At 36.7% G+C, this 22,503-nt stretch overlaps 2 protein-coding genes across 20 annotated transcripts in view; one reads left to right on the plus strand and one right to left on the minus strand.

The window, feature by feature from the left end:
• Window positions 1–22,503, plus strand: part of LOC120422105 (TLD domain-containing protein 2) — a 418,926-nt gene that overhangs the window by 316,106 nt on the left and 80,317 nt on the right. For 11 of the 19 annotated variants that reach the window (XM_052709791.1, XM_052709792.1, XM_052709789.1 and 8 more), the window contains 5 exons: window positions 8,075–8,591; window positions 8,871–9,028; window positions 9,446–9,661; window positions 20,806–20,963; window positions 21,709–21,744. In XM_052709791.1, coding sequence (XP_052565751.1) covers window positions 8,075–8,591; window positions 8,871–9,028; window positions 9,446–9,661; window positions 20,806–20,963; window positions 21,709–21,744 — 1,085 coding nt within the window. The remainder of the gene's footprint in view (window positions 1–8,074; window positions 8,592–8,870; window positions 9,029–9,445; window positions 9,662–20,805; window positions 20,964–21,708; window positions 21,745–22,503) is intronic. The other 8 variants (XM_039585463.2, XM_039585473.2, XM_039585475.2 and 5 more) reach the window with 4 other exon arrangements.
• Window positions 13,616–15,910, minus strand: LOC120422107 (uncharacterized). Its single transcript, XM_039585477.2, has 2 exons — window positions 15,733–15,910; window positions 13,616–15,667 (listed from the first exon to the last, which is right to left on the minus strand). The coding sequence occupies exon 2, from the start codon at window positions 15,595–15,597 to the stop codon at window positions 13,912–13,914; it is 1,686 nt and encodes a 561-aa protein (XP_039441411.1). The 5' UTR covers window positions 15,598–15,667; window positions 15,733–15,910; the 3' UTR covers window positions 13,616–13,911.

Here is a 22,503-nt window from a genome sequence, read left to right on the forward strand (position 1 = left end):
CGTTCCAGCGAAATTTACAAATTAGAAAAACGTAACACATCGCATAAAAAGAGGTTTCACTGTAGTATAAAAAAATCTAGGGTTAATGGTTTGAAAATGTTAAGAAATCAAAAGCAGAAATTTAAACAATCAGAAAATCAGAAATAACAATAAAATTCAATGTTTAAAAAAATTGAAAATTTCAAAATTATGATACATCAATTGATTTTTTAAGAATTTAAGAATTTATGAATTTATGAATTTAAGAATTTAAGAATTTAAGAATTTAAGAATTTAAGAATTTAAGAATTTAAGAATTTAAGAATTTAAGAATTTAAGAATTTAAGAATTTAAGAATTTAAGAATTTAAGAATTTAAGAATTTATGAATTTAAGAATTTAAGAATTTAAGGATTTAAGAATTTAAGAATTTAAGAATTTAAGAATTTAAGAATTTAAGAATTTAAGAATTTAAGAATTTAAGAATTTAAGAATTTAAGAATTTAAGAATTTAAGAATTTAAGAATTTAAGAATTTAAGAATTTAAGAATTTAAGAATTTAAGAATTTAAGAATTTAAGAATTTAAGAATTTAAGAATTTAAGAATTTAAGAATTTAAGAATTTAAGAATTTAAGGATTTAAGAATTTAAGAATTTAAGAATTTAAGAATTTAAGAATTTAAGAATATAAGAATTTAAGAATTTAAGAATTTAAGAATTTAAGAATTTAAGAATTTAAGAAGTTAAGAATTTAAGAATTTAAGAATTTAAGAATTTAAGAATTTAAGAATTTAAGAATTTAAGAATTTAAGAATTTAAGAATTTAAGAATTTAATATTCTATTTTTAGTATTATGTTCTACTCCCTGATTTTTTATGCATATTTTTTGAGGGTGCAGGTTAAAATTTCTATAGCCTTTTTATTTTTTTTAAATCGATCATAAATAATTTATAATGTGGAATTGTCTCAGTAAAGCGGTGCGCTAGATTTCAAAAATTTACTTTTTTTGAAACAATTGTATTTTTCGGCTAAAATTGGTATAGAACGGTTAACGGTTAAGAAATGTATTTTAAATCTTTTCAAATCCTTTCTAAAATTACCCAAAAAATAATTGAATTTATCAGCATTTTTGTAAATGTAAAGCAATCAAGAAATGTTGCGTTTGAAAACTTGATGATTGTTTTCGCAAGAGTTTGCGTAAGCTTGATTGTAGATAAGGTGCTATGGAAAAAGTACATTGGTTTTGTTTTTGGAACAACATGCACAGATAGAAATCTTATGAGCAAATCCGTAAAATCGATGTTGACGACATCTCTCAAATCATTCACCGATGCCTCTGTGCTCTTGTACTAAGCCTACTGATTTTCCTAGAGAGCACAGTGGTATAGAGCAATTCTCTGAGATTTCGGTCATTCGATTTTTTTTGTATTTTTTAATCCAGCTGAAACTTTTTTGGTGCCTTCGGTATGCCCAAAGAAGCCATTTTGCATCATTAGTTTGTCCATATAATTTTCCATACAAATTTGGTGATAAGTGAAGTGCTTCTGAGGACGCGCAGTCCTGTTTTCTCGTGATAATTTTTGTCTCTTTTGTGTCGCTGTTCGTGTGCATGGGGTGATTGGTCATAATAATCGAATAATGCCTTCATAAGTGAAGTGCTTCTGAGGACGCGCAGTCCTGTTTTCTCGTGATAATTTTTGTCTCTTTTGTGTCGCTGTTCGTGTGCATGGGGTGATTGGTCATAATAATTAAATAATGCCTTCATAAGTGAAGTGCTTCTGAGGACGCGCAGTCCTGTTTTCTCGTGATAATTTTTGTCTCTTTTGTGTCACTGTTTGTGTGCATGGGGTGATTGGTCATAATAATCGAATAATGCCTTCATAAGTGAAGTGCTTCTGAGGACGCGCAGTCCTGTTTTCTCGTGATAATTTTCGTCTCTTTTGTGTCGCTGTTTGTGTGCATGGGGTGATTCTTGGGGTGATTGGTCATAATAATCGAATAATGCCTTCATAAGTGCAGTGCTTCTGGGGACGCGCAGTTTTGTTTTCTCGCGATAATTTTCGTCTCTTTTGTGTCGCTGTTTGTGTCGCTGTTTGTGTGCATGGGGTGATTGGTCATAATAATCGAATAATGCCTTCATAAGTGCAGTGTTTCTGGGGACGCGCAGTCCTGTTTTCTCGCGATAATTTTCGTCGTAAATGATCGTAAAAATTTATTCCAACATTCAGTTTTAGTATTAACTCATCAAACTATCGGTTTTATGAAGAGTAAAGCGTCATTTATTTACTATTTTTGAAATTTGCTCGCGTTATCTAAATGGTAAAAACAGTAAAAATATACTGATAAGTCCAGCCCATAGCACTACTGCTCGGCTGGCACGCGTACGATAAAAATAAACTATTTTAAATAATCAATTATCTATCTTTCCGCAGCCGGCTGCCTAAGATTAAAAAAATTTCAACCGATAAACAAAATGCTCATGGTCACATCACTGCCACTCGTGAATCCTGACCTCATACCCATCTACTAACCCCCTCAAAACTCATGTGATACTTTGTCGGAGAAGCAGTCGATTGGGCGGTCTCTATCACTCAAGTATCGGACTAACATTCCCATCCACTTCCCCGTGACCCTACCACTGGTCGTGGCCGGCGCCGGTATTGATCAGCATGATAGGGGCCTTTGAGAAGTTGCGAAGCGAGGAAAGATAGCACCCACTCATCTTCCACGGCTCGTGGATGTAACTTCTGGAGGTCCTGGTCAATAACGGAGTAGCAACTGCGGGTGGGCACCTATGCTTATGCTTATGCTTATGCTTATAATTTTCCATACAAATTTGGCAGCTGTCCATACAAAAATGATATGTGAAAATTCAAAAATCTGTATCTTTTGAAGGAATTTTTTGATCGATTTGGTGTCTTCGGCAAAGTTGTAGGTATGGATATGGACTACACTGGAAAAAAATGATACACGGTAAAAAAAAATTGGTGATTTTTTTATTTAACTTTTTATCACTAAAACTTGATTTGCAAAAAAACACTATTTTAAATTTTTTTTATTTTTTGATATGTTTTAGAGGACATAAAATGCCAACTTTTCAGAAATTTCCAGAATGGGCAAAAAATCTTTGACCGAGTTATGATTTTTTGAATCAATACAGATTTTTTCAAAAAATCGAAATATTGGTCGCAAAAATTTTTCAACTTCGTTTTTTGATGTAAAGTCGAATTTGCAATCAAAAAGTACTTTAGTGAATTTTTGATAAAGTGCACCGTTTTCAAGTTATAATCATTTTTAGGTAACTTTTTTGAAAATAGTCGCAGTTTTTCATTTTTTAAAAATAGTGCCCATGTTTGCTCACCTTTGAAAAAAATATTTTTGAAAAGCTGAGAAAATTCTCTATATTTTGCTTCTTTGGACTTTGTTGATACGACTCTTAGTTGCTGAGATATTGCTATGCAAAGGTTAAAAAACAGGAAAATTGATGTTTTCTAAGTCTCACCCAAACAACTCACCATTTTCTAATGTCGATATTTCAGCAACTATAGGTCCGATTTACAATGTTAAAAGATGAAACATTCGTGAAATCTTCCGATCTTTTCGAAAAAAATATTTTCAAAAATTTTAAATCAAGATTAACATTTTAAATGGGCGTAATATTGAATGTTTGGCCCGTTTGAAATGTTAGCCTTGATTTAAAATTTTTGAAAATATTTTTTTCGAAAAGATTGGAAAATTTCACGAATGTTTTATGTTTTAACATTGTAAATCGGACAATTAGTTGCTGAAATATCGACATTAGAAAATGGTGAGTTGTTCGGGTGAGGCTTAGAAAACATCAATTTTCCTGTTTTTTAGCCTTTGCATGGCAATATCTCAGCAACTAAGAGTCGTATCAACAAAGTCCGAAAAAGCAAAATATAAAGAATTTTCTCAGCTTTTCAAAAATATTTTTTTCAAAGGTGAGCAAACATGGGCACTATTTTAAAAAAATGAAAAACTGCGACTATTTTCAAAAAAGTTACCTGAAAATGGTTATAACTTGAAAACGGTGCACTTTATCAAAAATTCAATAAAGTACTTTTTGATTGCAAATTCGATTTTACATCGAAAAATGAAGTTGAAAAATTTTTGCGACCAATATTTCGATTTTTTGAAAAAATCTGTATTGATTCAAAAAATCATAACTCGGTCAAAGATTTTTTGCCCATTCTGGAAATTTCTGAAAAGTTGGCATTTTATGTCCTCTAAAACATATCAAAAAATAAAAAAAAATTAAAAATAGTGTTTTTTTGCAAATCAAGTTTTAGTGACAAAAAGTTAAATAAAAAAATCACCAAATTTTTTTTACCGTGTATCATTTTTTTTCAGTGTAGTCCATATCCATACCTACAACTTTGCTGAAGACACCAAATCGATCAAAAAATTCCTTCAAAAGATACAGATTTTTGAATTTTCACATATCATTTTTGTATGGACAGCTACCAAATTTGTATGGAAAATTATATGGACAAACTAATGATGCAAAATGGCTTCTTTGGGCATACCGAAGGCACCAAAAAAGTTTCAGCCGGATTAAAAAATACAAAAATTCAAATTAAAGAAAAAAGACCGATTACGTAGAGAACTGCTCTATAGATAAAACGTTGTCGATTTAGAAAAAAATGCATCTAAATCCAGAAAATTGCAAACGATTTTGTTCAAAAAATTTCAGCGATTTCGAAAACAACAAATGTTTTTGAGCTATTTTACGGATTCGCTTACAAGAATTCTATCGGTGTGTACAAACAATGTTCCATTTAAGTTTTAGATATTATTTTCAATTATTTCTGTGTTTTTTTATATTTGAAATAAAAATATCTTTTCTTCCAAAATTTCTGGGGGGGCACAATGTATGGGCTGCCCCCCTGCCAAATTTTAGGGGGGACAAAAAGTACCGTGCCCCCCCAGAGTCGGCGCCCCTGCTGATGATACCTCTTCAGTTGACGCTTAGGCGAGGAACATCTTGGAAGGAGCGTCACTGAATACGTCCGTAGTCCTGTTAGATCATTCTTGATCAGGACAGTATAGCTCTGGTTCCTTGCAAGTGTCCTATTTTCTTACCTCCACGTTGGCTTGGTTTTCATGATGACCTAGCTGGTGGCCTGTGGAAACGGATCGTAAACCTTTGACCAGCGAGGGTCAGAGTCGAGACGGCTAGAAGAAAGGGGCGCGTCAATGTGGGAAAGGGAAGTTATTTGTGATTGTAGACGGTATTGTTTTGATTCGCAGTATGTTGAGTCAACTGCTGTGGATGTACCTGAACGTCGCAGAACGGGGTTTCTCTCCTTTCCATTTCCAGCTACCATCTATCTCCTGTTTTCATTTTGCTTTATTGATTCGTACTTCTTCACTAATTCTTCTGTTTACCATTTGGTTTTGATTTTATTAACTCTTGATTCCGTATCTCTCAATGCTTGTCACTTTTTTTCCAAATAAATGCTGCTCTAACAAACTGTGTGTTTTCTTTAAAATAAACCTTCACCTAATGTACTAGTAATACCAAGTCTATTAATCATTTGCCTATTCTTTGTTGATTTACTTCTTTATTTATTTATTTGAATATTTTTTTTTATCTTGCCCATCATAACAATAATCTAAGCTTGTTTGTCATCTCTATTTATAAACTATTGCCTATTTCTACATCTACTACATGAAGCTTATTCTTTTTATTTATTTTTTTAACATACAATTATGATTCTCTTACTATTGCTTCTTTATAAAGTATATTCTCCTTTACTGTCTATTGTTTTCTAACAAGTGAAGTTCGAGCCCTTACTCAATTTATGGAATGATTGAAGGATTAACACAAATACTACTATTGTACTTTTGGTACCTTTTTGAATAACATGCTTAGGTCCAAAAAATTGTAACAAAACACCGCGACATAAGAAATATCAACAGATGAACACGACTCAACACTAGGAAAGGTTTCAGGAGAAAACAATACACAGTAAAATAACAATTAGTTTTTGAATTCAAACTAAAATAAAACAGTTTTTGCTTTAATGAAAATTGATAGGCACACTATAAATGATTAGGCGCTTATACTTACATCAAACCCTACGTAATGTACCACCCCCGGCCGAGTTAAAATGCGTAACCGGAAAAGAAGGTGTGCATGCCTGGCACGAACACCCAAAGCGTGTTCTAGCGTGCTGCTCGTACTGACTCAGAGCAAGGGTGAGATGTAGGTGTAAGGGCAGTGCGTGTTCGTCGGGAACCTGGTGCATAAGATCGGTCAAGGCCCGTTCTTACACTGAAAATTGCGAATTGCGAATTGCGAAGGAGGTATTATACTAAAAGAAACAAACACGCACTTTTTGACAGTTTGGCAGTTTGCCTGCTTTGTTTGTTTGCCTGGATTTGTTTGCAGAAACGTCAGCCTAAATACATTTTTCTTGGTTTGCAATTTTAGCAAACATGTCACACACGAAAAACTGTTTTGTTTTGTTTGTTAAAGTCTAATACATTCTTTATTGAACGACTTTTGGGAAAACCCTATTTTTTTGTTTTTTTTTTCTACATTTTTTTGCAAGGCAGTATCTAAACAATTAATTGCCCGATGTTGAAAGCCCAGAAATGGAAAATAACTTTCGTAACTTTCCGAAAAACTATTTTGTACAGACAAAGATGGTCATTATTTAAAAAAAATCCTAAATTATTCTACTACTTTAAAAAATTACGCACTCTATAAAAATAATATTTCGATTGCAAATCTTATTATATATTAAAAACTGGCCAATTTTTTTTGAGTTATATTTTTTTAAATCACCTTTTTTTTTTAGTTAGTCACTCACTTGAAAAAACATCCCGAAACATGTAAATAATTAGCAAGCGCCATCAACAAAAACAAACGCGCTAAGTCTTTTGACGTTTCAATTTTGACCACCCATTCCAATCGAAGGCTGAAGAAAACCGAGCGAGAAGTGAAGGCAAATAAAGAACAAAGGGTGGCCGCCAACACCACCAGCAGCGCTTGTGGTGTTGCCAGGAAACTATCTCTATAAATGCTACTTTTTGTGAGTGTTCGCTTAAAATTTCATCAATTTTGGCAGCACTAAGCAGACCCAAAAGAGCGTTGGAAGAAAAAAAGGACTAAGCTGAAAATAGAATAATGGGCGTGGCCCAATGCACTCGACTTTAGAATGCATTTTTGAAATATTTTATTAAATGCTTGTAAAAGGAATAGCATTACTTTTAATAAAAGTGAAAATAAACAGAAATGTTCACAAAAGGTTGCTCTACTCGTTGGTGTACTTGGTTTTAGTGAATGTCAAGGAACACTCCAGATTATCCAGCATCATTCAAAAACGACCGCTTATTAGGCTTAAAATGGGTATATTTCCCCTACTCGGTGTAAAAATGTTGGCCGTACTTTTTCTATGGATCAAGACTTGGGTGTTTTTGCATCCTGAAACATTAAAAAATGTCCTAAATCAAAATTCGAATTTTGAAAAATTGTTTTTAAAAATCTTTGAAAAAAGATTCCGTGTTTGTCGAAGACAACAAATCAACCAGTAAATTCCTTCAAAAAAAAAATAAAAAAACAGAGAAGACTTGGGTAAGTTTACCAATGACACAAAATGGCTTCTTTAGTCATAGTGAAGGCTCGCATAAAGTTTGAGTCAAATACAATTAAAATCAATTTCCGGAATTCGTCGAGAATTGCTCAGACTTTTTTTTTCAGCTGTTTGTGTGTTCTTTTCTTTATTCAACAATATTCTTAAGTCACTGTACTAGTTTACGAGTTTTCTTTCGTTTTTTCCCCAAATAAATCGATTGCTTTCACCTCTGGAACTAGTCCCATCTTTTCCCCTCTTGCAAGTGAAATTTTTGAACCTCAAATCGCCTCTTTTCCAAACTAATCAAAAACACCCAAAACATAAGCAAGAACCCTTCACTAACGGCATGGGGTTTGTATTGGTGCAATTGGCAAGAAAAACAACCGAAAATTGGATCGTTCCAAAATGATTTGAAAATTTCACTATTTCTCTTCTGTTTGTCCCACGTTCGGTATCCGTCCCCCGTCTATATGTGTTCCGTCCCGCGCGCAGAATAAAGTGTAATTGCAATAAAACTTCATCTCAAAGATCGCTGGACGACGAGGAGGCGACCAGCACCGGAAGCGGTGCCACGGCCCCGTCCGCCGCCGCCCTTCCACCGATGGCCATCCCAGCCGCCGAAGAGGCTGGCCAGCTGGTCAAGCAGTCCTGTCACGACTCGGGCATCGACATCCGGGACCCGGCGGCGGCGGCGGCTGGCGCTGTACCAGCGCCAGTGGTTCCCGTCGTGGCCCCGATCGCGGCCAAGAAGGTCTACAGCGACGCGGATATTGTGCTGAGCGCGGACTGGGTGCCGCCGCTGACGATCGCGCCGACCCACTGCACGGAGAGCTCACCGCGCAACTCGTCCACGACCTCGTCCCAGCACAGCTCGCTGTCGCACATTCAGACGGACGGTGGCAGTGGTCGCAAGAAGACGTCCAGCGTGAGCTTCAGCGTGGACGAGCACGATCCGCAGCAGCAGCACGTGTCCGTGCTGGACAAGGGAGGGGAAACCAAGAAGAATAAGGTAAGGGGGATTGATTGGAGTAAGATTACGGGGTGGCCACTAGGAATTTGAAGTTTAAATTTAATTTCCAATCCGGCAGCGAAATTACGAGAAAGTATTATTTGGAAGACCACTATTTTAAGGGGATAAGCAAAATTCTCCACGGTAACACCAAATAAGTTTCGCTTGGAGTTGGACAGTTTTTGGGTAGGGGAAAGGTTTGGGATACGTCCTAGAAAAGTGGCCACCCTTTTCAATTACCACATAAACTTGAACTAACTTCATTTCTTTTCATTTTAGATGCTAAAACGACTCTCCTACCCACTGGCCTGGGTGGAAGGACTGACCGGGGAGGGAGGAGCCGGTGGCACCGGTGCCGGCCACAAGTCGGACTCGATCGAGTCGGCCCCCAACACTGGGGACTCCAATCAAAGCGTATTTTCCAAAGTATTCTCGAGGTAAGTGTCAGGTTTGGTTTTGGGTATTTCTTACTTTTATTATTGCTATCATTTAGTTATTGGTTTTCTTTGGAATGATTTTTTATTTGTTGAGATGCTGAGACAAATCTGCATCGAGCATCGCAGTCTTGGAACTTTTGTTTGAATAACAACACACGTTTTCACAAGTTCACACAAACAACAGTACAATTTTAAACACAACAATTTTTAATCGTATTTTTTTTCATCTAAGTTTGAAACACATTGCACGACAAACACCACAAGCGCACGGTTAAAATCTTAGTTTATTTCATTTCAAAATTGTCCATTTGTCTTAATTTCTCTGCTGCACCAAAATTCCGTCCTCATTTTTTTTCGCTCGGGCGTGTTTTCAAAATTCTCAAAAATTCGACCCGACCCCCCCGTTCCAAAAATTAGCTCGCCCATCACGCTGGTCTCGGAGCTCGGTGGAAATTTGTTTTTGTCCAAGACTCCCTCCGAGGACTCGGGCGGCTCTCCGGTGCCTCCGCTGACGCCGCACGGTGATCAGCATGGGGGGCACCCGCACCATCATCATCACCATCAGCAGCAGCAGCACCACCACGGCTCACAACAACTCGCCCACCAGTCGTCGGCCGGTGGGGGAACGATTGGGTAATTGGAGAAATTCGTTAGATGTCGTTGTCCAGTAATACTGTTAAAAGTTAAATGTTCTTTTTTATGTTCAATTTAGAACGTCTATAAAAACGTTACAAACTGAATGTTATCCCCAAATAATCTTGTGATACTCTTTCAAAATTAATGTTTATTTGCGGTCTCCTAATGTGAATACAACTAGCTTTTTGACTATCAACCTCCATCTTAATTTTCGTTTTATCGACTGTTAGAAAAAAAAGTTCCTTCCCTTTTCAGTTGATTCACTTAACCAATTGGTGTTCAACATTACTTTTCATGGAATTTGATAGGTTGTGCTTTTTTTCTTCTTCTCTGCAACAGATGTAACTTAGTTGTGTGTTTGTTTTGATTAGCTTGATACACAATATATTTTCGGTAGAGCAGAGGTGCTCAAAGTTTTTGAATGGCGGGCCAAATTTGAAGTTCAGATAAGCTTGCGGGCCAAATGTAAAAATGGCTGACTTGAGAAAAAAAATACGTAATTTCAAAAAAGAAATACATCAATCAGTTGAATTTTTTTGCAATTTCATTTACCTTACTAAAATTTTTGTCATTAAAGTTTTAGTAACAGAAAAAGATTCGTTGAAAAAGCATTCAATCCCATTGGATCAAATTTATTTAAATAAAAAATCTTAAAAAATATTTTTCAAAAGCTCATTACTGCAATTTTTATGCTACAACAAACATTGAAACCAGGTTAGGCCGCTGCTAATATTTTGTTTTTTTTGGTCAAGATCGAGGGGTGGTTGACCATTATTTTATTTTTATTTCGAAGGGGTGACACAAACTTAGAAAAATTGCATAATTTTATTTTTAAATAAAATGCAACTTTAATAATAAATCATGCAAAAGGATTTCTCAACAATTATTTCTCCGTTTTCAATAAAATTTTAATACATTTTGGTTTGCCAGATTCAGATGTTAGTTACTCAGATAAGTAACCCAAATGTCATAAGTTCGAATCCAGAAGTTGAATATTTTTAAGTGAAAAAAGTCCATGAGGCGTTATGACTTTTGAATTAATATGGAAAACTTTTTTTTACTATCCCTACAGTTTTCTACTTTGTCAAATTTGAACGTTTCATAACTCATTTCTTAAAATGGTTGATCAAAAGTTTGGGGAAAATAATATTTTCAATCACACACATCAATTTTCAATAAAACAGATTATTTAAACAACATCACGGTGTGTTTCCTAGAACAAATTTAAGATAAAAAATTCGGCAAGTCTGATATTTGGCACCATGCAAAAAGGGCTCTTTCTCGACATTTTGTGGGGTATTTTTATAGTCTTTTTAGGCATATCAACATGAACCAATAGGGTGTGATAACAAAATCGATTTTCCAGCACAGCAATTTTTCAGTTCCTTTTGCGGGCCTAAATAACTCCCCAAAGTTTGAGAACGATTGGTTCAGCCCTCACATTGCGCAAAGCGATTTAATTTTCCATATAAATTTGTATGGGAAAAACATTTTTTTTGTATTTAAAAAATCCACGTTTCACGCTGTATTAAAACCGGATTCATATTTGGATGCTCGGAAAGATGCTCTACAACTTTCCCGAAGAGAGTATGGTGCTAACTTGCTCCTGAAAGAAGATCCAGCGTCCTTAAAACTCGTCTAAAACGTGATTTTTGAGCAAAAAACACGTTTTAGACGAGTTTTGAAAACGCTGTATCTTTTTATAGGAACAAGAATATAGCGTGAAACGTGGATTTTTTAAATATCCAAATCCAAAAAAAAATGGTTTTCCCCATACAAATTTATATGGAAAAATTAATCGCTTTGCGCAAAGTTGGGACTCAAACTTTGGGGAGTTGTTTAGGACCCCAAAAGGAACTGAAAAGTTGCTGTGCTCACTAAATTTGAACAACTTTTTTTTTCCATGCAACCATATTACACCCTAATGAACCAATCGATATTCATCGACTTTTCTGAAGAAAATTCCTATGAAATCGAAAAAAAAACTTCAAAAAAAAAAAAGTTCGCCGGACCCCGCAAAATGTCAGGAAAGAGCCCTTCTTACATGGTGCAAAATATCAGACTTGCCGAATTTTTGACAAAGAACTTTGTCCTAAGGGCACTGTCTACGGGTGTCAATCCAAAATTTCGCGAAGCGAAAGTGTAACGATTTTCTGTCGTTTTTCAAATGCTTATATCTTCCCCCCCATTCAAACAATCTTTATGTTTTACCCACCAAACGAAAGGGGAAGTCTTAAAGTACAAGTTGACTACCTCACAAAGTTGATAAAACTTTGTTAAAGTACTTAAAAGTTAAGATGAAAATAAAAAATGAATGCAAGAAAAATCCCGGCTGCTGATTGGCTGAAAGCACGTAGCAAATGTTGCTTCCTCTCCTGCTTTCGCAAAACTCTCACGCGAGAGTTTGGCACCACTGTTGCCACATTTCATGCGAACTATATAAGCTAGCACTTAGCCTCAGAAAATTTCAGTGCCTATCGAGGTTTCGTCAAAGACGGATCCACGGTGGTAATTTTATTGCTCACACACACACGCACACATTGAACGACACAGTATGTGCACCAAATTGGGAGGAATTCTGTTCTAATGAAGATTGTTAGGAAGGTCACCGGAAAACCAGAATGATTTGGGGCAATGGGGTTGGGACCACATTGGTAGAACATTGGCCACACCCGGAGTGGCCATTGCCCTGGGGAAGGTTCTTCCGGGGGGACATTTACCGAACCATACGACTTGGGGCAATATGGGTATCAAAATTCATGGTTTTTGAAACTGGTAATGAAAATGGCCATTTCGACCGGATTGGCCACACCCGGAGTGGCCAGTGCCCTGGGAAAGGTTCTACCGGGGGGACATTAATCGAACCATACGACTTGGGGCAATATGGGTATCAAAATTCATGGTTTTTGAAACTGGTAATGGAAATGGCCATTTTGACCGGATTGGCCACACCCGGAGTGGCCATTGCCCTGGGGAAGGTTCTTCCGGGGGGACATTTACCGAACTATACGACTTGGGGTAATATTGGTATCAAAATTGCCCCAAGTCGTATGGTTCGATTAATGTCCCCCTGGTAGAACCATTCCCAGGGCACTGGCGACTCCGGGTGTGGCCAATCCAGTCAAAATGGCCATTTCCATTACCAGTTTCAAAACCCAAGAATTTTGATACATATATTGCCCCAAGTCGTATGATTCGATTAATGTCCCCTCGGAAGAACCTTTCCCAGGGCACTGGCCACTCCGGGTTTGGCCAATATCCTATAAATGTGGTCCCAACCCCATTGCCTCAAATCATTCTGGTTTTCCGGTGACCATCCTAACAATCTTCATTAGAACAGAATTCCTCCCAATTTGGTGCACATACTGTGTCGTTCAATGTGTGCGTGTGTGTGTGAGCAATAAAATTACCATCGTGGATCCGTCTTTGACGAAACCTCGTCAGGCACTGAAATTTTCTGAGGCTAAGGTTCTTTGTCATATTGGTCATGTAGAACATAACCACCTGCACCTTTTTATCATAGTGTTCTCGGAAAAATAACCGTGACATGTTTGGATCAAAGTATGTCTAAATTATTCGTTTTATATTAACAACAAATAAAAAGGTTCACAAAAAGCTTGAACTAAACCTTAATTTGTAAAAAATACAAAATCACTTTGCAGATGGTTCAAAGGGCCATTTTACTTGATCATTCAAAACGGGTCCGCGGACAACAAAAAAATCACCTCGCGGGCCACGTTTGGCCCGCGGGCCATACTTTGGTCACCCCTGCAGTAGAGTGTAACTTCAAACGTGAACAATTAGCTCATTATGAATGGATTCAATTTCAACTTTCATTTGATTGCGTCTACCGAATTGAAATCGGTCTGGAAACCCCAAATCGAAGAGCATTGTCTGTTCGGACCGAATGTAAACTATTTTCGCAGCAGCTCGTATCTCTTTTGAGCAGCTCAAAACTGTAAGGTATATTTAGATTTCAGTAAGTTTGTGATACAATAATGCTTAAATTGATCATAATTACATGAGTAGTTCAATTCCAATCCAGGCAGTAACGCAATTCGGCCTCCTTCTTCAGCAATCGAGTTCAATTTTTTCCTAGGCTTGTGACACTTTGATCTATTGTTAAATTTGGAATGTCAATCAGTATTCAATGTCAAATATTACTTTGAGCTTATCTATAGGGTTGTCTCAGCGGTGTTTTTACACTCCCACCAGTAAATCTAGCGCATGCGGTGGCTTGATTTACTCTAGTCATCTTCACCGCTGCTCATCTCTACATATTCTTGATGAAGCCGACTGAATCTTTCAGATAGTTTGCGCATATCGTCTTGGCAGCTATTTAGTTTTTGTTCATAACTGAAATTACCTTTCGAAAGCTTTTGAACTTTGTGCAAATTGAGTACAGCTTGATTAACATGTAACAGAGTATTGTGATCCTGGCCACAATTTTTGACCGTACAGCGAATATCTAATTTGCAACGACTATTGCCATGTGAGTTCAAGCAAAGATGACAAAGATCTAATTCATCTACTAATTTTAAACGTTCATTGATTGAAAGTTTACGAAACTCATTGCAATTTCTAATACGATGATCTGTTCTTTCACACATTTGACAAGGTGAACGAATTCTTTTTTGTGATTGTTCTGACAAAGTGTCTACATCATCATGAAGATGAATGAACCCTTGATGAGAAAAGTTAGTCTTATTTTTCCCTGATCCTGTTACAATTGTACGCTGCGCTTTTTCAGTACAATCTGCATAACAAACGACCTCACTTGCAGTCTTCATAATCTCTGACAAAAAATCTGCTAACGTACGTAATGTCACTTCCTCGTGAGATCTTTTAAACCTTACCCATTCTAGCTTTGTTGTTGCTGGCAGTTTATCAACTAGCTCTTGAATCAGCATGGGATTCACTAGATGATCTCTTAGATTTGACGCTTCTATGTGATCGCACAGTTGCCGAACTGCTACCCCAAAGGAGATAAATGTTTCCAGCTTGTTTATCTTTGGAGACTCGACTCGTTTGATCTTGGCCAGCAGTGAATTCAGCAACTGCTCGGGTCGCCCATAAAACATCCGGAGCGTTTCGATGACCTGCGGTACGAATTGAGGTTGCAGCAAGCTGCCGTTCACTATTGTTCGCGCAGGTTCCTTAATACAATCTTGAAGTCGCGCCAAGTTGTCGAGGTTGGAATAGCCGCAAGCTTTCGTCGACAGCTCATAACTCGAAATAAATGCGGGCCATTCTTCGGGCTTGCCGGTAAACTCTGGAAGCCCCGACGAGAAGACTTGACGGGCTGATAACTGAGCCTTGGACGGGAGCATCTCCTCCAGTTCTGTAGATTCACTCGAAGAACACTCGGAGCTTGTGTCCTTTCTGCTGGCTCGTTTCCTCTTCTTCTTGGTCTTCCGCTTGACAGATTCAGCTGAAATCTTCTTAAAGGTCTCCGTCAACCTTTGCAGTTCCGCAGCCGAATTCTCTCTTTCAGCTACAAGTTTATCTACTCGCTTCTGCAGATTCTCCCGCTCTGCCTCACGTTCGCGGTTAAGTTCTTCCTCCGTAGACAGTTTCAGCTCCAAAATACCTTTTTCATACTCCCATAGTTGAGCCTTTTTCTCCTTTTCCAATTGATGCCATTCCTTCACCAATTTCATCCTTTTGGCAAAGTCTGCAGCTTGCCGATCTTTTTCTGCCAATAACTTAGCGACCTCTTGTTCAATTTCCTCCGTCGAAAGTGTTGAGAACTTGCATGTTTTACACGCCCAAGTTTCATCCAATTTCATCGCCGCAGCGACATTTTGACATGCCAAATGGTACCAATTCTGGCAATAGTCGCAGAAAACGACCTTCTCTTCATCCGATTCTTGTTGTTTACAATCTCCACATAAAAGACCAGTCATGTTCGGATTGAGGTTAGCGTTACTCATTTTTGAGTTTGTTCGGACCGAATGTAAACTATTTTCGCAGCAGCTCGTATTTCTTTTGAGCAGCTCAAAACTGTAAGGTATATTTAGATTTCAGTAAGTTTGTGATACAATAATGCTTAAATTGATCATAATTACATGAGTAGTTCAATTCCAATCCAGGCAGTAACGCAATTCGGCCTCCTTCTTCAGCAATCGAGTTCAATTTTTTCCTAGGCTTGTGACACTTTGATCTATTGTTAAATTTGGAATGTCAATCAGTATTCAATGTCAAATATTACTTTGAGCTTATCTATAGGGTTGTCTCAGCGGTGTTTTTACATTGTCCTTAGAACATAAACCACGTGGTCTTAAAATTGAAGAATTTCCCCCATTACGAATCCGCTCCCCTTGAAGAGACCATGACCATTTTTTAACTACCCCAGCAAACGCCATCCCATACAAGTACGTTGCCGAATCTTTTCTGGAAAAATATCCGGCAAAAAATTGTGTGAGTTAACGTTTGCTGGAAAAGTCAAATAAGTGGGGTTATGTAATTGCATACCAATGAGGCAGCTCCAGCTCCAAACATGAACTTTTTTTTTGTTGGTTTTTATTTGAATTCTAATTTTTTGTCTATAGTGGTAGTCTGTAGTGTAGTGGTATAACATCAAAAAGACCTAGTATAAGGTGTGTAAACAGTATACACTAGGGTGGCTCGACATGATCGATTTTTCAGAACAGGCATTTACCGGTCCCATTTGGGCCCCCAAACAACCCCCCAAAATTTGGGAGCGATTGGGTTTGACCCGGCTTTCCGCAAAGCGTTTCAAATTTGTATGGAAATTTGTATGGGAAAACCCTCTTTTTTACATTTTAATTTTTATCATTTTCATTTTTCACTCAATTTAAAAACTAACACCGTAGAAGTATAGCCCTGAATGTCCTCTAAAAGTTTGCCGAAGAAAGTATGGTTCTATCTTGATTCTGAAAAAAGATACAGAGTTTTTAAAAGAGGCATTTCAAAATAAGTGCTGAAAATTATATTTCTTGCCAACACTGCCAGTTATTCGGTAGATATTTCAAAATCTTATTTTTTAACGTAATACGGAAGTAACCTAGCAAAATGGTGTCATAGAAAAATTTGTTGTATATGAATGTGGCTTTTATTTAAAAATATTGACATGCAGGGTGACACACCTACAGGGTGTCAACCAAGCCCTAACTTCTACTGGTGACCTTTTAGAGCGTTGGTGTTTTAGGTTGTTAAGCTACTTATTCCAAGAAATTTTGACATAATTGGAAGACAGGGTGGCACATCTACAGGGTGTCAAACCATTTCTCGTTTCTATTTAAGACCTTTTTGATCACTGTAAAGTGTGCGAAAAAGGGCACAAATCTTAAAAGGAACAAAATAACGTAAAAAGTCATTTTTTCACATAAAATTTCCTGGGGAATCGATTGCGCATGATTAAAAACAGTTTCCGATCTTGCAAATTTAATTTTACATAAAAAATTAGGTCGAAAAAATTTATGTACAAGATTTATTTTTACAAAAATCGCTATTTAAAAAAATTATAACTCGTCGGAAAATTTTTGATCCAGACTTCAAAACGGCTTAAAACATGCGGGGTTTTGTCATACAACATATAAAAAAAATCAAAGATTAAAAAATACGGATTTTGGGTAACAGATTTTTTGTGAAAAAAGTTAGGCCGTTGCAAATATTTTTCAAAGTTTATGTCGCCCCCCCTTCAAAATTGGTCTGAAAATCAGGGGGCAAAAAAAATATTTTTCCAAAAAACTTCAAAATTTCCATGAAAATAGAAGGCCCAACTGGGACCGGAAAATGCCTGTTCTGATTGAATTAGTCCATTTTGAAATTTTCCCATACAACTTCAAGCCACCCTAGTATACACTACACACAACAACGTATTTGCGAATGTTACATCATTTATGATTTAACACTTGCAACGTCATTAAACATTTACATTAAAATGCAATTTGATGTAAATTTGCATCAATTTCTACGTAAAAACATGATTTTACGTGTGATTCAACCGTTTACGTCGAATCTAAAGTTTAAATCAACTGAGCTTACATGTCATTCATTTTTTTCCGTGTCGAGTAAATTCACATTTTATTGTCTGTGTATAAGCACCATTCTTCGTTAAAAATTTGCAGGATACTTTTTAAAAATATGCAAAAAAATTAATGCTATCATCCTGTAGAAAACAACTTTTTGTTTGGTTCGATTTCATCGGAGATATTCCGTAAACGGGCGAGACAATGTTAGGCTGAAGATTTTTTTGAAAAATCAAAAATACGAATTAAATACAAACGAAATGCTAAAGAACCAGAGTAGAGCGTCCAATTTCCCGGGGTTACAAAATTCCCGGGAAACGGGCAATTTTCAACAAATTTCCCGGGAAATCCCGGGAATTCCCGGGAAATTTGAAATTAATCAAAAATTATTGTGATCCTGCTTCTGAATAATACTTTGCAACAAAACTGTATAAAACAGCTTCTTTAATGGTCAAAATGAATATAAGGATTAATTAATCGCTTGATCGCTTGTAAAATCATACAAAATCATGCAGAAAATATGTAGCTCAGGGGTGCTCAAAGATTTTGAATGGCGGGCCAAATTTGAAGCTTACATGAACTAGTTTCTTTCATTATTTTTTCGTAGATTTTCAGAACATTGGGGCCAAAAAGTTAGGAAAATGTATAATTTCACATGAATTTCCGGAATTCCCGGGAAATAAACAAATTTCCCGGGAAACGGGAAATATATTTTTTCGGGAAATTCCAGAAATTCCCAGGAATTTTTTTCCCGGGACGGGAAATTGGACGCTCTAGACCAGAGATTGGTCGAGAAGTGTTCAAAGTACCTCAAGAAGTATTTTAGAAACCAATCGGATTCTTTGGGCAATTTTACACTAAGAACAGCTGAAATTACTTTTCAAGTTACATTTTTTGTGTCGTATGAAGTGAATTCAATAACATCTTCAGATTATTGGCATTTTCAGTATAACAAGTTTCTTGAAAAATTTCGATGTTTATTTTATTCGAGCTTCAGTTCAAGTTAACAAACTTAGATAAGCAAACGTTTAACTGGATTTTTTTTTTCAAGAAACATCAAAAATAACCTAACTAATGGTCCACTTGACGCGATCAATTCAATTGCACACTTTCAGGCTGAAATTAGTAAGAAACAATGTGATACTCAAAGTCTCCCTGGTTATTCAAAAATATGCTTTTTTCAATAATAATAAATATTTCGTAGTAAATACCTGCATTGGAAGATTTTTTTCTCTTTTAAAAAAGATGCACTATTTTCAAAATATTTACTGATGTAGTTTGCATCGGATTTTTGATTAGAAAATCAAATAAATTAAAATTAATTAAATGTGTTCCGAGATCATGATTTCATTTGCTTCTGATGACTTTCAAGTATCGTTGGGTCAAGTGACAGGATGTTTGCTGATATAGATTCTGAGAACAATACTTTCAAAATGTTATTTCCGGCTTCTTCTAAGAAAATTCATGAAATCTATGCAATTTCATCACATTTAAGAAAAAGCATTCCTAGATTATGATGTCTTTGCTTCTGATGAATGAAAACTATATTTTGGCCAAGTTACAGGAGGTTTCGTAAAGCTGATTTTAAAATGGCTGTTATTAAAAACTACATCGGAAAACTTTCTGGAAGATGGCTAAGAGACATTTTTTAATCATCAGAAGCATCATACACTCGGAATGCCTATACATCAAGCTGATGTTATTGTGTAGATTTTATTGATTTTCTAAAATAAGCTGATGTAAAATCTCGTTTTTTCATGTTTGAGGAACCTAGAGTCGCGTTCCTAAACAAAATCAAGAGCATTCTTCCTTGTTGTTCCAGACACTTTTTTGGATTCAAATTTGGCACTGCACATTTGGGAACTCACATTCAGTTGCTCTTTTGTATCTCAACATTTCACCCACTTCGGACGCGATTCTTCATCACGCGGAAACTGGAAACGGACCTCTTTTGACCTCCCAACATTCAGCTTACGCACAAAAACAAGCGCAACGCTTTGTTTTTCTGCGCAAGAGAAGTATTCTAAAAAAAAAGAAATATATCTATATATATAAAAAATTTCGACAGTTTTGTTCGAACGCGAATCAGTTCAATACGGAGTGTCGGATCGAGGTGCTTTTTGTTGCGTTGGGTTCGTAAAAGACCAAGGAAGGTTCTTACGCTAACTAATTGAAACTTTGGCCACCCTGGAACCGATTCCGGAGCATCGGCAAATTGTATGGAGAAAGTTACGTAAAATCATATTTTGATCACAGGAGGCTGAATAAGCAAAAATTCAAAAAACGTCAACAAACGAAAAAAGGAAAAACGAAGTTTGTCGGGTAAGGCTTGTTTTATATATTTTTGTTAAAATTTGGTAACGGTCTTCTGTTCGTGTAATCCAACTTCTCAAAAACATATTTTGGTGTTAATGTAATTTTAACACAACAGCGTCGAGAAAACTTTTGAAGTTAGTTGCTTGTTATTTCGTCGCTGTAGTGCTAATTTGTCGCACGTGCATTTTTGGCCAAATGGAGTCAAAATTCAATTTTAATCCTGAGGTATTCAATAAAAACACGAAAAACTCCGTGCATTTTTTTCACTTTTCAGAAGCAAGAAGGTTCAATTTTGTCGTGCTATCTTGAAACACCCTGAAAATTGCTGTACGTGCGACAACTGCCCAAAGGGATTTCAGGTCAGAACACGTTTGACACACGTACATGCCCGACTACCGTAAACATTTGTAATTATAACTCGGGACTCCGGCAACCAAATTCAACCAAACTTCAGGACAATGCACAGAATGGTCAACCAAACAAAACGTGTTTGTTATTGTTTACATTGCGCGTTTTTCTCGGAACGTCTAAAAGCGACGTGCGACAAGTAAACACGACAGCGTCGATTTGTGGGAAGCATCAATTTTTAACGGAGAATATTTTAAGAAGTAAAATAACAAGTTTACAATGTTTGAATGTTTCAATATAGTTATTAAGTGACACGTAAGTATCTGGTTGTCTATTGACGTTAGTCAAACCAATATTATCACTCACCTTAATCTGTACCGTATAGCACCTTTTACTAGTGTATTCGCGTCTGTAGTAGATGTTCAATCGTCCGATTCACCTTAAACTAATTTTTTTTTTTATTTTTTGTTCCCCCCAATCCAGGCGCTCCTCGATAGGCACCTTCATCCGGCCGCAGTCGACGGGATCGGCCGGCACCGAGGGCGGTGCCCACGACAAGCAGAAGAAGCCCCCACCAAAGCTGGACTACCGGTCGATGGTTTCGATCGACGACATGCCGACCCTCTTCGTCAGCTTCGACAGTAAGTGTCCGGAAATTGTTATTTAAATGTATTTTTTTTCTGTTAGGATTTCTTTAAATTTTTGTTTTTTTTTTCTCTCGAACGATTGCGTTGTTTTGATTTTTTTATTGGATTTAACTAACTTAGTTGATCTCCAAGGGCTTAGTCTTGTGCAGATCCTATCGAAATTGACGCTAGTTTAGCAAGTTGTTCTCAATTTTTGTTATGTTACTTTTTCAATCGTTAGTTGTTTTGTTTGTTCCAAGTTACTTGCACGATCAGTTACTTCAGCTGTACGAGCGTTCATTCCGGACTACAGCCTCAAACTCGCAAAACTCTTACGCACCGTGAATGTAGCAAAGCAAATCTCAAATTCAAACAAATTCACGCAGCTCATTCTCATTCCAAGCACCAACACCACCACGCAGTACGTCGAGTACTGGCACAACTGTCTCTCTTTCTCTCTTTGCTGTAACGCATCGTTATTATTTGAAAATTTGAATTTTCGCAAAAGCAGTGCAAAAAAAAAACCGTTCGAAATATGCCCATACTGCCAAATATTCTCAACCCATTCATGTAATTTCCTTTCGTTAAATTTTCTTTTTCTTTTTCTCGCCAACAAAAAAAAACCAAACCACAAATCAAAAATAAAATGTACAAACCACACACCAATACGTTACCAATCTGACTGTCTACTCTACTGTCTGTACCAACCACCTGTAAAACACAAACACCCCACCACACATCCGTTCATCAACCACCCCAGTGAGGGCGCCCTTGTTTCCGCAACTCGAGAAACTTGGTAGGTTCAGAGTTCTCGGAGCAGAACTTGGCTCAGCCAGCGTGTAAAGTATACGATTTATCTCTTCCGCTTACGGTACACTCTACTTGGTACTCACACATACAGACACACACCCTTTCCATTTGTAAACAAACGAAACTGGTTCAAATTTTGGATTGTGAAAATTGTTTCGTCTTCTCTTAGAATTGAGCAATCTTCTCTTGTATTGAGAATTTTGTAGATATTCTGAAGTTTGTTGAAGTTTGAATTTAATACTACTACCTGAGAAAACAAAAAAATCTTCGGCGAGTGTGCCTGAACGAGGAATAGAGAAAAAGTGGTAGAAAGAGAATGATCTTCTGATAATCACGAGATACAAGACGATAACTCACAAACTAGAGTGCCCGTCGCTACACATTCTGATATTTTGGTGCAGGAATCATCAAATGATAGTTTTTTCTATCACTCATTTACAACACTGATTAATAGTTAAGTGTTTTAAGATGACGTCATTCAAGTCAAATCGACGTCAAATCAAACACCATGATATGAAGCATTCCAATAGATCCAAAGTTTGAACCAGTTCCACCCACAAATACTTCAATTACTCTGAAACTCTATCATCCATGAATATCTTTCGTTGGTCTTCGCAACTGTCTTCTTTCTGTCTTGGAATCACGTCATTTCCCGTTGTTGTTGTGTGCGTGTGTGTGATGTACGGGCTCTCATATCACTGTTTTGAAGCAGAGAATGACCATCATCATTTGGATAATACATTTG

Source organism: Culex pipiens, chromosome 3, assembly GCF_016801865.2.
Source record: "Culex pipiens pallens isolate TS chromosome 3, TS_CPP_V2, whole genome shotgun sequence".
NCBI classification, from domain to species: Eukaryota; Metazoa; Arthropoda; class Insecta; order Diptera; family Culicidae; genus Culex; species Culex pipiens.

What these genes read in the sequence shown, in the direction of transcription:
- LOC120422107 (XM_039585477.2), bottom strand. Translation starts at nt 15,597, where the DNA reads ATGAGTAACGCTAACCTCAATCCGAACATGACTGGTCTTTTATGTGGA.